Source organism: Myxocyprinus asiaticus, chromosome 35 (genome assembly GCF_019703515.2).
Source record: "Myxocyprinus asiaticus isolate MX2 ecotype Aquarium Trade chromosome 35, UBuf_Myxa_2, whole genome shotgun sequence".
Taxonomy (NCBI): Eukaryota; Metazoa; Chordata; class Actinopteri; order Cypriniformes; family Catostomidae; genus Myxocyprinus; species Myxocyprinus asiaticus.
The window spans coordinates 77,359-93,462 of NC_059378.1; the positions used below are offsets into that span (position 1 = coordinate 77,359).

General features: G+C 38.4%; 1 protein-coding gene across 1 annotated transcript in view; it reads right to left on the minus strand.

Annotated features, from left to right (window-relative positions):
- The window catches only part of LOC127425870 (guanine nucleotide-binding protein G(i) subunit alpha-2-like), a 76,022-nt gene extending 65,836 nt beyond the window's left edge, over window positions 1-10,186 (minus strand). The window contains exon 1 of the mRNA XM_051672158.1: window positions 9,464-10,186. Coding sequence (XP_051528118.1) covers window positions 9,464-9,581 — 118 coding nt within the window. The 5' untranslated portion in view covers window positions 9,582-10,186. The remainder of the gene's footprint in view (window positions 1-9,463) is intronic.
- Between the last annotated feature and the right edge of the window lie 5,918 nt (window positions 10,187-16,104).

Below are 16,104 nucleotides of genomic sequence, written 5' to 3' on the forward strand. Positions count from 1 at the left end.
CGAGAAACCACGAGGAGGTTACCCCATGTGACTCTACCCTCCCTAGCAACCAGGCCAATATGGTTGCTTAGGAGACCTGACTGGTAGTCCACTTCATAGAAAATACTGAGATATATATCATGTATCACCATTCAGCCTAAAAATACCTCGCGATTCACCGCCGTTCCTTTAAATCAAGTGTTTTGAATGTGGCGTCGCCCCTGTCCAGTTTCATCAATGCTACATTAACACCACAAAAATTATTCATGTTGTTCCAACTCAAAAGGATTAAGTAAACCAACAAATTTAAATGGATAGAACGCAATGAAATCAAGTTGTGACAAAATGTTCTAGAATTGTGTTGCTTTAGTTCATTTTAATTAAGTAAACTGAACTAGCTGCAAAGATCTTTTTTTTTTCCCCTTTTTTTTTTTTGGTTGAGTATAGATAACTGAGATTCCAGTCATAATTTCCCTTATACTGTATAAGACGTGCTATAACTCAAATTTAAATAAAGAAAAACAATGTTAATCACAGATGAGTTGTTTACTTGTAACTAGTTAACGTTATTTAGAAACGTTTAGCTCAGTTTACTTAAGCCAAATAAGTATGTTTACTTAGAAAAAGGTCAAATAGTTAGATTTTCCAGAGAACTTTATGCTAATGCCTGCTATAGCACCTCTAGCACATTTGGATATTCGTTCTCATGCCCCTCAGAAACACAACACAGAATGGATGATATCAAACTTGCATCGCTCAAAGCATTTAGAAGATTTGCCTACAGAGAGAAAGTGTTAGCATACTCAAAGTATTTGCAAATTTTACAAGCCACAATGGACTTCAACACTACATTAGTGGTTGGGATTAGTTAATTTATGGAAAGCAAAACCCAAGTCTATTTAAAGCATATTGAGACAGATTGGTTTCCTGATTAATTAATTCACAAAAACACAGATAAAAGTCCCATTAACTCATGAAAATGGCCAAGGCTTATTTTCAAAGTTGTCAAAATACAAATTTGAAGTCCAGTTCAACAATGATCTAGTTCTCTTAGACCACAATATCAAATGCTTCTGACCTCTTGTTAGGTTACAGAAAGGTTTACTTTAGAAAGGTTTACAGTAATAATTGGACATGTGGTGCTCATGATCAGTGGGAGCAGAAACTGGATCAACAGGGACTCAATGAGTATTTTGACCTTGCTCTGAGGAACTAGCGGAGCACATGGTGACGGATCATTGAGCTGCCCTGACATAAATAATAAAAAACCCTTTTGAGGAAAGATGAAGTTTGATTTCATCAGACTGAATTCACAGTGACTGTTCATCAGTGCATGCAAACTGGCAAAAAAAAAAAAAAAAAAAAAAAAGCATTAGGGTCACTGCTCACATTAGTTCAACAATGATCAACTTCTTTAACAAAAAAAAAAACCAAAACTGTACTCAAAATTAGCAATTAAGGTTTTCGTAACATTCTGTGAAACAGTTTGTCCCTCATGTGAATTTAAAGGAATATTGCACCCAAAAATTTAAATTCAAACTTGGTGTGAAATGTTGGTCTGTTCCTCATTTAAAGCTACACTATGTAACTTTTGTCCCTCTAGGAGTTAAAAAATAAAACTGCATGTGTCTTGTGGAAGAACATTGTTTTGGTAATGACGTAAGTTGTGCTTCGGCTCTGCTCCTCTGCGCAGATGAGAGTGGTTTGGGGCATCGGTGTACACATGAATACAGGACATCTTATCAGAGCGAACGGACAATTAAATAACGAAAGAAAGGAAAAGACGGATATCTGAAAACATGTCATCTGAGCAGGTAAGTGTCATACCTTATGCTGTTGTTTTGACTCATTGATGTTTTGAAATAAATGACATTACAAAATTTAGGCAATGTTTGTTAACATTAGATATAACAACTGCTAGACTGATAAGGTCAAACATGGTAAATATTTTATAACTGCAGGATATTCTGGACAAATAGACCATGATAGTAACTAATTTATAGATTGTCATTGTTACCAACCAGTGGTCAACATCATTTCAAGACTCACATGTCCTTGGCAAGCCTAGAACTATTTATTTATATAAATTATTGCCGTTATAAAGAAAAATACACACGTGTGCTCGCAAGTGAAAGTTCTGCACCGATTACAGACGTGTGTGTGTGTGTGTGTGTGTGTGTGATTACACAACTATACATAAAGCATATCAATAAAATATCTTACCTGTTGAGTAAGAAAAAAGACATCTCTGGGTCGCTTTTTCGACCCAGAGTTGTCACCACCTCTGAAAAGCCAAGCCGATGTTGATTGGGGTTTTACTACGGACTCTACCACTTTCCCTTTGTGCTTGTAGACTCTGCTCTGTTCTGGGTTTCTTTATTTTTACAGTCGGTGATTCCCCGGAGGTTTGCCATTTTGAATGATCCATGGTCAATTTATCTCATTCATTGTGACAGCAAACTTTCAGCTTTAGCTACTCCCACACACGTGCTACAGTAGCCGGATCTTATTTTCTCTGCGTACGGATATGACGTAAACACGCACGGGATATATGCAATTTCCCACAAAATCCATCCCGACAGCTCTAAAATATAAATCATCATTATACATATATTTTTTCCTTTTTCTCCCAATTTAGAATGCCCAATTCCCAATGTGCTTTAAGTCCTCGTGGTCGTGTAGTGATTCACCTCAATCCGGGTGGCGGAGGATGAATCCCAGCTGCCTCCACGTCTGAGACCATCAACCTGCGCATCTTATCACGTGGCTTGCTGAGTGCGTCGCCACGGAGACATAGCACATGTGGAGGCTTCACACCATCCACGCTCAACTAACCACGCACCCCACCGAGAACTAACCACATTATAGTGAACACGAGGACAATTTGGTTGCTTAGGAGACCTGGCTGGAGTCACTCAGCATGCCCTGGGATTCGAACTAGCGAACTCCAAGTGTGGTAGTCAGTGTCTTTTACTACTGAGCTACCCAGGCCCCCTGCACTCTCTCATTAATAACATTCGGATTCGGAATATTGCACACTGTGTCAGAGTTTGGAATGATACGAGAGGTTGAGAAATTATTTCTGGGTGAACTATTGCTTTAATCTTATGGTTTGAAACATTTTTGGTCCCATTTTAAAATCTTTGAAAGAAAATGAGCAATTGAACACAATAGCCGCATTTCCACTATCGGCCAGTTGCGTTCCCACTGTCACTTCCGGGGCTTCATCATGCCTCCTCTGGGCTTTCAATGCGGTCAATGGTCTTTTGCCCGCCAATTACCCTTGGGCCAAACAAGGCCAACTGGGGATTGAGGCGGGTTCAATGTCAAAGGCGGAGTTTTGCCGAAATACCCTGATTGTGTATCCAGCGCACAGAGGTAGAGGTTCGCAGAAAATTAAAAAATTGCAGGTACAGTACAAATCCGTTAAAATTCACAATGGACAAAGTGGTGCCCAAAGGTCATGGATGGTGTGCTGGGACATCGTCTAGCTGTTAGTGGAGAGACCACTCAGGACACCATGGCAGTTACAGTTGGTGAGTTGTCAACGCTAACTTATCTTACTAACTAGCTAATGTTTACAAACTATATTAACTCGATATTCTAGATAACTAGATAACATGATAGCTCAGCTTGAGCTTCCCTCTTGCTTATGAAATGGGCGGGATGTGTGACGTTGGCGGCATTTTAAAGGCAGGGTTTTAGGGCAAAGCTGCAGGGTTACAGGCCCGATGGTGGGAACGCAGATTGATTTTGGTATGAGGCTATTGTCCCCGGCTGGCTAGTTGATAGTCCTGGCTTGCACTGGCCAATATTGGAAAAGCGGCTAAGGTGAATGACAGTTTCCACACAAGTGTCATCAGCAAACAACAGAAGAGATCTGCAATAGGAGGGCTTTAAAGTAGGAACCAAATACTACACATCACAGTAAGTAAATATATATACACTACCGTTCAAATGTTTGGGGTCACTTGACTGAAATGTTTCTCATGATCATTGTGCCAACATATGAATTTATTTCATTATAAAACTAAAATTAAAAAAAAAAAAAAAAAAAAATTTTTGAAATGGATGTCTTGGATCAAATAATAAAGAAAAGCAGCCAATAAGTGCCCAACATATAGATGGGAACTCCTTCAATACTGTTTAAAAAGCATCCCAGGGTGATACCTCAAGAAGTTGGTTGAGAAAATGTCAAGAGTGCATGTCTGCAAAGGGTGACTACTTTGAAGATGCTAAAATATAACACAGTTTTGATTTATTTTGGATTTTGTTTAGTCACAACATAATTCCCATAGTTCCATTTATGTTATCCCATAGCTTTAATGACTTTACTATTATTCTAAAATGTGATAAAATATATATATAAAATATATATATAATAAAAGCCCTGTTAGATTCCATGTTCCACTCATCACAGCGTTTTCTGCACTGGGGATCCCTTGAACCATAACTAAAGTGAAAATAAGAAACAGACGCAGACTTGTCAGCAGCACTTAAAGATCACATACACAAACATACATACATACACACACACTCACACATAACCCTATTCGGACGGCAATTATTTTACATGGGGATGTGATGTAATTCCAGCATTTACAGGGGGTAGTCGGTGGTTTTATTGCCGTCCGAATCCGAAATGTTGGTGTTTTTCTCCCACCTCCCGCGAGAAAATTCCTGGCCAAATTACCCACACAGCAAGGTCGTGTGGTAATTTAATTACCATCCGAACCCACAGCTGTACGTTTGCGCTGCATGTGTTAATAGCTCTGTCAGTAATGGACAGAATGAAAGTTGAAGGACTGTGTAACAGAAACGTTTTGAAATAATTCACAATAATAAAATGACATCACCGCTCCACCACAGTGAGTGGGAACTCTTTAAGTAGATGGGAAAGAAAAACAAGAGCCAGATCACGTCAACTTTTGAAATGGTCCATTATTATGGCAGCAATGTAAAACATTTACTAAATACATTTATACATAGGGCTTACATGACTATTTGTTTATACGGGTCGAGTAGTTCCAGAAAAGTTGCCGGGTTAATGTCTATTTTACTTAAAAGGTTTAATTTCCACCTCCACTTTTTAAACACTGACAGATAATTCCAAACTCTAATAGACAAAACATAAGAAAACCATTTTTCCATAGCTCCTCAAATGTCATTTGAACTATCTTCACTGTCCTTGATATATGGTCTTCTATATCTCCTTGTGTGCGATTAGGAGAGAGTCTGCAAGCAGCGCAACTAAGGTGATGCGGGTGACGAAACGAGTGTACCCCCACTGATAGATTAATTTGTCTGCGTTGATAAACAGTCTTGTCCCTACAGTTTCTTGATTCATTTAATTGTTCTTCGCAAGAATTTTGGCTTGTTCCGTAATGTCCGCAGCGTGGTTCCCTCATGCTTTAAACATTTTATTTTCATTTTAGCGTAATTCCAAACATATTTAAACGCAAATACAGAGGACACAGTTTGTGGATTGATGAATTTTCCATATAACAAGCGCAACTGCAATCATGTGATCGACAAAACGTTTCGTTCATCCCCCATTTAATTGTTATCCGAACGCATGAGTTTTATCACAGAGGAGCCATGAAAATGTACTTTTACAGACGTCACCCTGAGAAACAATTGCCGTCCAAATAGGGCTATAGTCTGCTATTACCTCACCCTGTAATCATACAGTGCAGCCCTTCAAACCTTCATTATACAGAATTCTACTCAACTGTGAATATAAATACATGCCTTTAGAACCGTGACATCTTTATATAGCGAATCCTAAACAGATAATTTTTCCCACTAAAGAGCAAGCACAGAAGGCAAATAAGGCGTATGCATTCAAAGTGCGACTTCCACGAGATGACGGACCATTTCAGTCACACTGACGGGAAACAGTAACACTGAGCCAGTGCCAGTCATCTCTCCTGCCCAAAAGGGCTTAATGGCTTTTCTTTTGCTTGTTTGTTTTAGGGCTTTTTGCCAAATGCCCATCAACATTTATTTGTCAGTACAGTAGTACAGCACACAGGATGAGCGGTTGAGTTCTGGGAGTTATTCTCGCTCTATTTATCACAGTCATCGCTATTAAGCTCAATGGCTGAAGCAAAAAGCCGAAGACATGGTTTATCCACTAACTGTTCAACAGGTTCTGACTGTGAAATGTGCTCAGGGAGCGATCACAAACCCTTGATTCTGGATCCTGGACATATTGAAAGAGTAAACCCATTCTTACACAGCAGGGAATCTTAAACTTATATTAGAAAAAAAACCTCTGAAAATAATAATGAACAGAAGAACATGACTGGTTACGAGTGTAAATCGCCAAGAGTTAGGGTTAGGTGAAAGCCACTCAAGTGTGATCAGTACCAACTAAACCACAAACCCAAAAAACATAAAGAGCAAATCAGAATAAATAAACAGAGCAAAGCTCTGGAATTCAGTGCGGCCATTAAACTGAACAAAATTCAGGAAACCTGAAGATACCTCTTTTAAATAGTAAGCCCAGTAAAAAGACCAATCCTGGCTATAAGAAGAACAAAAACAACAGTGAAAAGGCCCTCATCATCATATTGTTAAAGGAGTTTCAGAGTAAAAGGCCTCAACTTGAGACTCTGGAGTCTGGAAATACAACTTTTTCCTTCATCTGCCTCAAGCTAAAAATAGCAGCATCCATCTCAGAGAACACTCGCCTCTAAATGGAGAACTTGGAGTCTGGAAAGAAAGGAATGGAGGTTGAGTGAAGGCGTGTTTTCCTGCCGTGGAATTTACACATCTTTAGCTCTGTGTCAGTTAACATGGTCTTCTTGGATTTAAAAGGTTAATCACTGGTGGTCATTTCAGAAAATACCCTCAAATCAGATTGTCTGTATGTTGTTCAGTAGTATGTGAAGTTCTGTTCAGCAGACATGATACTTTTGAAACCAAGAAAACTCTTGCAACTTTGAAAGTAATAAGTTACTTGTCAAGATGTGTGTCATTTGAACCTCCTCAGACAGTGACTGAAATCTCTTGTGTTTATTCTCCATTTCTGCTATTAGAGCTCAGCCACTTCAACATAGAGCTCTAGAATTAGAAGTGACTGACAGCGATTTGTGTACAAGGAAAAACATTATTAGAACTGTTCACAGTCACTGAAGTGAGTAACTGTCCTGCAGTCACTATTTACTGAAAAGGGTTGATCCAAGTTGCTGGTGTTAGAGAGACAGACATCATTATAAAAGACAGCAGAAATCTGACGGAGGAGAGCACGAGTCAAAATAAAGTAACAGGAAGGCTTAATGACATTTTCAATACTGTGCAAATCCGAAATCTCAGTTGGGAATACCGTTGTCTGCCTGACATATTTGTTTAAAGGAAGACAGTGGTACGGCAAAGCTGCAATTTTCCCAAGTAAAAAAAGGGAACTGTAAAAGGACTTAGTACTCTGTAAAAAGCAAAATACATCAAGTATTTCATGTTTCTGCAAGGTTCACTATCAAATGTGCAAATACACAAGTCCACTGCCAAAAACAATTGTACTTTCACCCCTTTCTTTGGCTCAGGGTGGATGTTCTAGTCTTCTGTTTGGGCTGAAAACATTCCCCACAGAATTCCTGCATTTCTGTCAAAACACAGTTGGGATCAGGGCAAAGTGCGTGTGCGTGTGTATACAGTGTGTGTGTGTGTGTGTGTATACAGTGTGTGTGTATGTATACAGTCTTTGTGTGCGTGTGTTAGTGTGTGTGAGAGAGAGAGAGAGAGTGTGAGTGAGTGAGTGTGTGTGTGTGTGTGTGAGTGAGAGAGACAGAGAGAGAGAGTGAGTGAGTGTGTGTATACTGTGTGTGTGTGTGAGTGAGTGAGTGAGTGAGTGAGTGAGTGAGTGAGTGTGTGTGTGAGAGAGAGAGAGAGTGAGTGAGTGTGTGTATACTGTGTGTGTGTGTGTGTGTGGTTGAGTGTGTGTGTGTGTGTGAGAGAGAGAGAGAGAGTGAGTGAGTGTGTGTGTGTGTGCGTGTGTGAGAGAGAGAGAGAGAGAGTGAGTGAGTGTGTGTATACTGTGTGTGTGTGTGTGAGAGAGAGAGTGAGTGAGTGTGTGTATACTGTGTGTGTGTGTGTGAGAGAGAGTGAGTGAGTGTGTGTATACTGTGTGTGTGTGTGTGTGTGTGTGTGTGTGTGTGTGTGTGTGTGAGAGAGAGAGAGAGAGTGTGAGTGAGTGTGTGTATACTGTGTGTGTGTGTGTGTGTGTGTGTGTGTGTGTGTGTGAGAGAGAGAGAGAGAGTGAGTGAGTGTGTGTGTGTGTGCGTGTGTGAGAGAGAGAGAGAGAGAGTGAGTGAGTGTGTGTATACTGTGTGTGTGTGTGTGAGAGAGAGAGTGAGTGAGTGTGTGTATACTGTGTGTGTGTGTGTGAGAGAGAGTGAGTGAGTGTGTGTATACTGTGTGTGTGTGTGTGTGTGTGTGTGTGTGTGTGTGTGTGTGAGAGAGAGAGAGAGAGTGTGAGTGAGTGTGTGTATACTGTGTGTGTGTGTGTGTGTGTGTGTGTGTGTGTGTGTGAGAGAGAGAGAGAGAGTGTGAGTGAGTGTGTGTATACTGTGTGTGTGTGGTTGAGTGTGTGTGTGTGTGTGTGAGAGAGAGAGAGAGAGTGAGTGAGTGTGTGTGTGTGTGTGCGTGTGTGAGAGAGAGAGAGAGAGAGAGTGAGTGAGTGAGTGTGTGTATACTGTGTGTGTGTGTGTAGAGAGAGAGAGTGTGTGTATACTGTGTGTGTGTGTGTGAGAGAGAGTGAGTGAGTGTGTGTATACTGTGTGTGTGTGTGTGTGTGTGTGTGTGTGAGAGAGAGAGAGAGTGTGAGTGAGTGGCACCAGTTGGCACTGTCAAAATATTCCCTAACCTCCTCTAAAAGTCCCACTACAGTAACCTGAAGAACAGCTGTTTGGTTTCCACATATAATGAGCGGTTCTGTTTCTCTCTGATTGAGAAAGATTGTGTTTCTCATGATCTCTGAGACTTTTTCATGAAGGTTTATGCTTAAATATTTAAAATGAATTCACACTTGTAGATAAATATTGATTATCCCTACATAAGAATAGTAATACTGCAGAAAGAGTAGGTGTGTCCAAACTTCAATCACACTCATCTGCTGGTGTGACACAATACTCATAACACTGATTACAGAAGCACTTCATGCTCACTTTAGTCTTTAACTCCACAGAAAACATTTCAGAACACCTGCATCTACTTTGGACAGAAAATATCTTGTGGCACTGCAATTAGGAAACAAGAAAATACTTGCTTAAGTCCTAACCATAGTTTTATTTACCTTCTAATAATCTGACACATATTTACTAGCAGAGCAAACCTGAGAAGAACATGAACATGACCTCAAAACTTCTCCAACTTCCTTACAGTGTTTAAAAAGAGGCACTTATTCATGTCACAAAGTATCGTTTGGTGACAGAAGATGTAACAGTATCCATGTGTCAATCTCTGGCTGTGATCTGTCACTCACCCAACAGCAGCAGTTTGACTTCTTTAGCAGCTTTCTCTCCGTCCTCCCGCAGATTCCGGTCAATCATTCTGGATCTCTCGGCCGCGGCTTTATCGTCCTGACTCACGGTACAGCCCATAGTTCCGAATGCACGCTTCAGGGCGACGGATTCACAGGATCGATTTAAGAGGAAAAATAAAAAGGTATAAACCTTTTGTCAAGCTGCAAGAGATGTTTTTAAAGAGTCTTCCGTGAGTAATAGACTCGGATAACTTCCTCTTTTGGCTTTGGAAAAAAAAATGTCGCAAGTCAAAGAAGGGAAGCGACTTCAAGACGCTATAAATCCAAAAATGCGTCCAGATAATCTTTAATAAGGCGTTAAGTGTTGAAAACGGTGAAGTTTGATATTGAGAACACCACCTGGAACCGACAAACTGTTGATGTTTAAGGCTCCAAAAACATCAAAATCCACATAAAACAATACCCACTAATCCAAAAGTTTTACACCAAAAAAAAAAAAAAAAAAAAGAAAGAAAAAAAAGTTTAGAGCAACCCTTCTGCACAGGTATAAAGAAGTCGAGGGAAAAAATCGGCGACTGAATCAGACAAAGAGAAAACGGTAAATCTCTTTTCTTTCTTTTAGTCCTTGAATCGATCTCGCCGAGCGCCGTTAGGCAGCAACTGCGACAGATCTGTGATTTGTTTCAATGTTTTCTAATCCGCCACACCCCGTTCTGATCTGAGAAGTTGCTCTCCGCCACACAACACACTTCAGTCACTGCATCGATGACGTGCACACCGCCGCAGAGGCTCATGGGAAATGTAGTTTACTATGCCACGCCAGTGTGCTCATTGATACTACTTCAAATCAAATCAAATCAAATCACTTTATTGTCACACAGACATATACACAAGTGCAATGGTGTGTGAAATTCTTGGGTGCAGTTCCGATCATCATAGCAGTCGTGACAGTGATGAGACATATACCAATTTACAATAAACATCAAATTAACACAACACAATTTAAACATCTGATATACACATAATTACACTCAACAATATACAAATAATAACATACACTGTACAGTATACAATACACACTATATAGATACACATTATTCAATAAAAATTAAAAATAAAATATATAATAAAGTATATATAGTATATATAGAATGTACAGTATTGTACTGTATTGACATTCAGGCTGTCGGTTGATAGTCAGTTATTAAGAGAGAATATAATATAATAATAATATAATTTATGACAGTCCGGTGTGAGATATATATATACTTATTGATGTAAACAAAGCCACATTTTTTATTATTAAATGTGTATATTTGTGTGTGTGTGTGTTGTGTGTTGTGTGTGTGTGTGTGTGTGTTTGTATGTGTGTTGTGTGTGTGTGTGTTTGTATGTGTGTTGTGTGTGTGTGTGTGTGTGTTGTGTGTATGTGTGTTGTGTGTGTGTGTGTTTGTATGTGTGTTGTGTGTGTGTGTGTGTGTGTGTGTGTGTGTGTGTGTGTGTGTTTGTATGTGTGTTGTGTGTGTGTGTGTGTGTGTGTGTGTGTTGTGTGTGTGTGTGTTTTTGTATGTGTGTTGTGCATGTGTGTGTGTTGTGTGTTGTGTGTGTGTGCGTGTGTGTGTGTTGTGTGTTGTGTGTGTGTGTATGTGTGTGTATGTGTGTTGTGTGTTGTGTGTGTGTGTGTGTATGTGTGTTGTGTTTGTGTATGTGTGTTGTGTGTGTGTGTGTGTTGTGTGTGTGTGTGTGTGTGTGTGTGTGTGTGTATGTGCGTTGTGCGTTTTGTGTGTGTGTGTGTGTGTGTGTGTGTGTGTGCGTTGTGCGTTTTGTGTGTGTGTATGTGTGTTGTGTGTGTGTGTTGTGTGTTGTGTGTGTGTGTGTGTATGTGTGTATGTGCGTTGTGCGTTTTGTGTGTGTGTGTGTGTGTGTATGTGTGTTGTGTGTGTGTGTATGTGTGTTGTGTGTGTGTGTGTGTTGTGTGTGTGTGTGTGTGTATGTGTGTATGTGCGTTGTGCGTTTTGTGTGTGTGTGTGTGTGTGTGTGTGTGTTGTGTGTTGTGTGTGTGTGTGTGTGTGTGTGTCTGTGCGTTGTGCGTTTTGTGTGTATGTGTTGTGTGTTGTGTGTGTGTGTTGTGTGTTGTGTGTGTGTGTTGTGTGTGTGTGTTGTGTGTTGTGTGTTGTGTGTGTGTGTTGTGTGTTGTGTGTGTGTGTGTGTGTGTGTGTGTGTATGTGTGTATGTGCGTTGTGCGTTTTGTGTGTGTGTGTGTGTGTGTGTGTGTGTGTGTGTGTGTGTGTGTGTGTGTGTGTGTGTGTGTGTCTGTGAGAGAGGTCTCTGTGTTTATATATCGCCCTCAAGTGTCTGAAATTAAACAATCATATAAAGACACTTCCGGGCATTGATTGAAAATAATTCTGTAATAATTCTAGTAGTAGTAAATACAGTATTCATCTTCATATTACATTTTAAAGGTGTGTGTGTTTGTTATGAAATAAATGTACAAAAAAGGAGATGTTAGATGTTTGCTGAAAAGATCATTGGAGTTCCCCTTTATATATGAGATTATAAACTGACTCACTTTTGTTTAATATTTTTAACTAATATAAAACAGTAATCATAAATACACAATAATTCTTCAGCTGTATTAAATTAATCTGTCTTTATTGAAAATGTATTTGATTATAAATCCACCAACATGAAACCAGACCACGTTTATAAACTTTTCCTACATCATGTCTGTTCTTGTAAAAGGTATTTTGTGTATTTAGAGGTGTTTGTCTGAATATTGAAATAGGTAAAAACTGCTAACTGTGCCATGAAATGTATTCAGTCTCATTCAAAAGTATTTAAAGAGAGAACATGATCTAATTTTAAATTAAATCCCCTTAAAATCATGCAAACAAATGCTCCATTCATCTTCTTTTAGCATGTTAAACAACACTTAAAATTATACATTTAAAAAGGATAAATGCATCAATTTCTTATGATGTACACTACCGGTCAAACATTTTGAAACACTTGACTGAAATGTTTCTCATGATCTTAAAAATCTTTTGATCTTAAGGCGTATGCTTAAATGCTTGAAATTAGTTTTGTAGATAAAAATATAATTGTGCCAACATATGAATTTATTTCATTATAAAACTAAAATTTTATTTAAAAAAAAAAAGTTTTTGAAACGGACGACTTGGGCCAAATAATAAAGAAAAGCATCCCAGGGTGATACCTCAAGAAGTTGCTTGAGAAAATGTCAAGAGTGCATGTCTGCAAAGGGTGACTACTTTGAAGATGCTAAAATATAACACAGTTTTGATTTATTTTGGATTTTGTTTAGTCACAACATAATTCCCATAGTTCCATTTATGTTATCCCATAGCTTTAATGACTTTACTATTATTCTAAAATGTGAAAAATGGAGAAAACATATGAAAGTTCACTAAACACGTGGAGCTGTTGAGGTGATATACATTAATCCTTTTGGAAGTTTAACATGTCTATCAGCTTGGAAAGTTTTCAAGAGACTCTAGTACAAACTGTGTTTGCCAGTGGGGAACTTTAGTCACTTTTCACACAAGAAGAGGTAAAACAAATCATGTAAACAAGGGAACTGTTGCTGTTTTGACATTTAAATGGAAAGTTAGAAAGTATGCTGGTGGTGGAGGTAAAGATCGTCGTTGTGCAGGTTTGATCGCAGTAACTGGAGACCATTCCTGAAATCTCATTCCTGCCGCTTTACTCTTGAACAAAAGAGAATTCCATACAGACAGAAATACACTCACATGCACTGTGAAATCAGTCACGACTGAATGAATATTGTTTATTCGTTTTTTATTTGAACATTGTTTACAGCACATTAACTGCCAGCAATGTACTCCATACTGAGAATAAAGAAAATAAAGACATAAACTGGCTTTTTTTAAAGCATTTTTAAAAAACAATTATTACATTTTAATCATCAGACTCAACATCATCTGACTATTTACAATATCCAAACTATAGATGTGCTTATAATATAAAGGGTTTACATTTATGTACATTATATATAAATGCTGCCATGTAAGTAATGAATTCATACAAACTGTTACAAACAGATTACATTTTTATTACATCACAAGGAAAACATTACGCTGACTGGACACAGCTGGTAAATGAACAAATTAGAAATACTTCCCCATTTTGCACTCTTTTGATATATTGCAGATGTGGTAATCATATAAATACAAATCAAACTGTTTGATTGGATATCTGGGGATGTAAGCAGAGAATTATGGGGCTGATAACTAACTGTCTGCCTGCACTTAATATCCTTTAGATACATATTGTATGCGATATAATACTGAGATCAATTAATAAGATCTTACTAGTTAACGTAAACCACCTTCATCACAAAATCATTATTTCATGCATGGGACGTCTTGCATGTCATTTATCTCTGCAAACAGTCATCTTAGTCAGTATTATAATCTCATGAAATCTGTCAAGAACATACCTGGGTCATATTTCATCCCAAGATCAGAAGAAAGAAACAGGAAATTATATTTTGCATAAAGAAAATGAAACCTATTTATAGGACTAAAAAAGGATAAACAACAACAACAACAACAACAACAACATCATTGTCATTACTGTAATGTGCAGAAAAACAATAACAGTATATAATGATTATGGTTTGATGTATTGCTATTTTGCTGACTGTAATAATAAAAGCATTGTATAAAAGTGATTATTTTACTGCAATACAGTACAAATGACTGTGTTACGGTAATGAGAATCATCCTTATTGAGAATTACAAAAATACCCAAAGTAAAACGTCCAGTTGCATTATAATGAGAAGTTAGGGGGTAAAATGTGCTGAATTGCACACACACACACACACACTCACACACACACTCACACACACACTCACACACTCACACACACACACTCACACACACACTCACACACACACTCACACACTCACACACACACACACACACACACACACACACTCACACACACACTCACACACACACTCACACACACACACTCACACACACACTCACACACACACTCAAACACACTCACACACTCACACACACACTCACACACACACTCACACACACACACTCACACACACACTCAAACACACACACACACTCACACACACACTCACACACACACACACACTCACACACACACTCACACACACACACTCACACACACACACTCACACACACACTCACACACACACACACACACACTCACACACACACTCACACACACACTCACACACTCACACACACACACACACACACACACACACACACACACACACACACACACACACACACTCACACACACACACTCACACACACACTCACACACACACTCACACACACACTCAAACACACTCACACACTCACACACACACACTCACACACACACTCACACACTCACACTCACACACTCACACACACACACACACACACACTCACACACACACACACACACACTCACACACACACACTCACATTCACACACACACACACACACTCACACTCACTCACACACACACACTCACACACTCACACACACTCACACACTCACACACACACACACAAACACACACACACATTAACACACACACACATTATGGGACAGTAAGTGCTTGATTTATAATTTTTAGGATGATGAGTTTCAACTACAAAGATTAAAATATCCATGTACCATGTTAAACATCCACGATTATTCTTAAAACAATTTACAGTTAGCTGTACATAGACTGTTCATATACAGTAACTGTCTAAAAATATATAATTTATGATTATGTCATTAATTGTAAGAGATTGAGAGGAAGTTGTGCTTCAGGTGAAAGTGCTACATAAATATCAATAATCAACAAATGACCCTGTGGGGAAACCATCTTTCTCAACACTTACTAAAAGTAGAACTTAAAGGGATAGTTCACCAAAAAATGACAATTCTGTCATTATTTATGACTTTCTTTCTACTAACACAAAAGCAGATGTTAGAGACTGAAAGCCTCAACCTGCTTCTTTTCTTTCACACAATGATAGTGAATGGTGACTGAAGCTAACATTCTTCTAAACATCTCCTTTGCAGTTACAAAGAAGAAAGAAAGTCATGAGAGAAAAGGACAGAATTTTCTTGTTTAGGTGAACTAACCCTTTAATATTACAGTGAAGTTTAAATGAACACTGTCTGTTCTCTGTCGAGTTTACACACACCAATGCATCATATTAGTTTCTCCAGTTCAGCAGACGACCCTGTGAATGTTTTTAGATATCTCGTTATATAAATCCAGAGAGTGTTTCAAGATCCATCTGTCAGCAGGTCTCATAATAAACTGACGTTATGATTAAGTGTGCTTTTCAATCTGTGCGTTCTCAATTCAACAAGCAGAATATTTCAAATGTCTTGTTGTTATAATTCATGTTTTTTAGCTGAATAGTCAGAAATACTGTACAGGAATGTGATAGATAACCTTGAGAAAACCAGCTGAATCTGAATCCTCATACCTTCTCTAAATATATTTATGCATATATATATATATATATATATATATATATATATATATATATATATATATATATTCATATATTTATGCTCATATATATATATATATATATATATATATATATATATA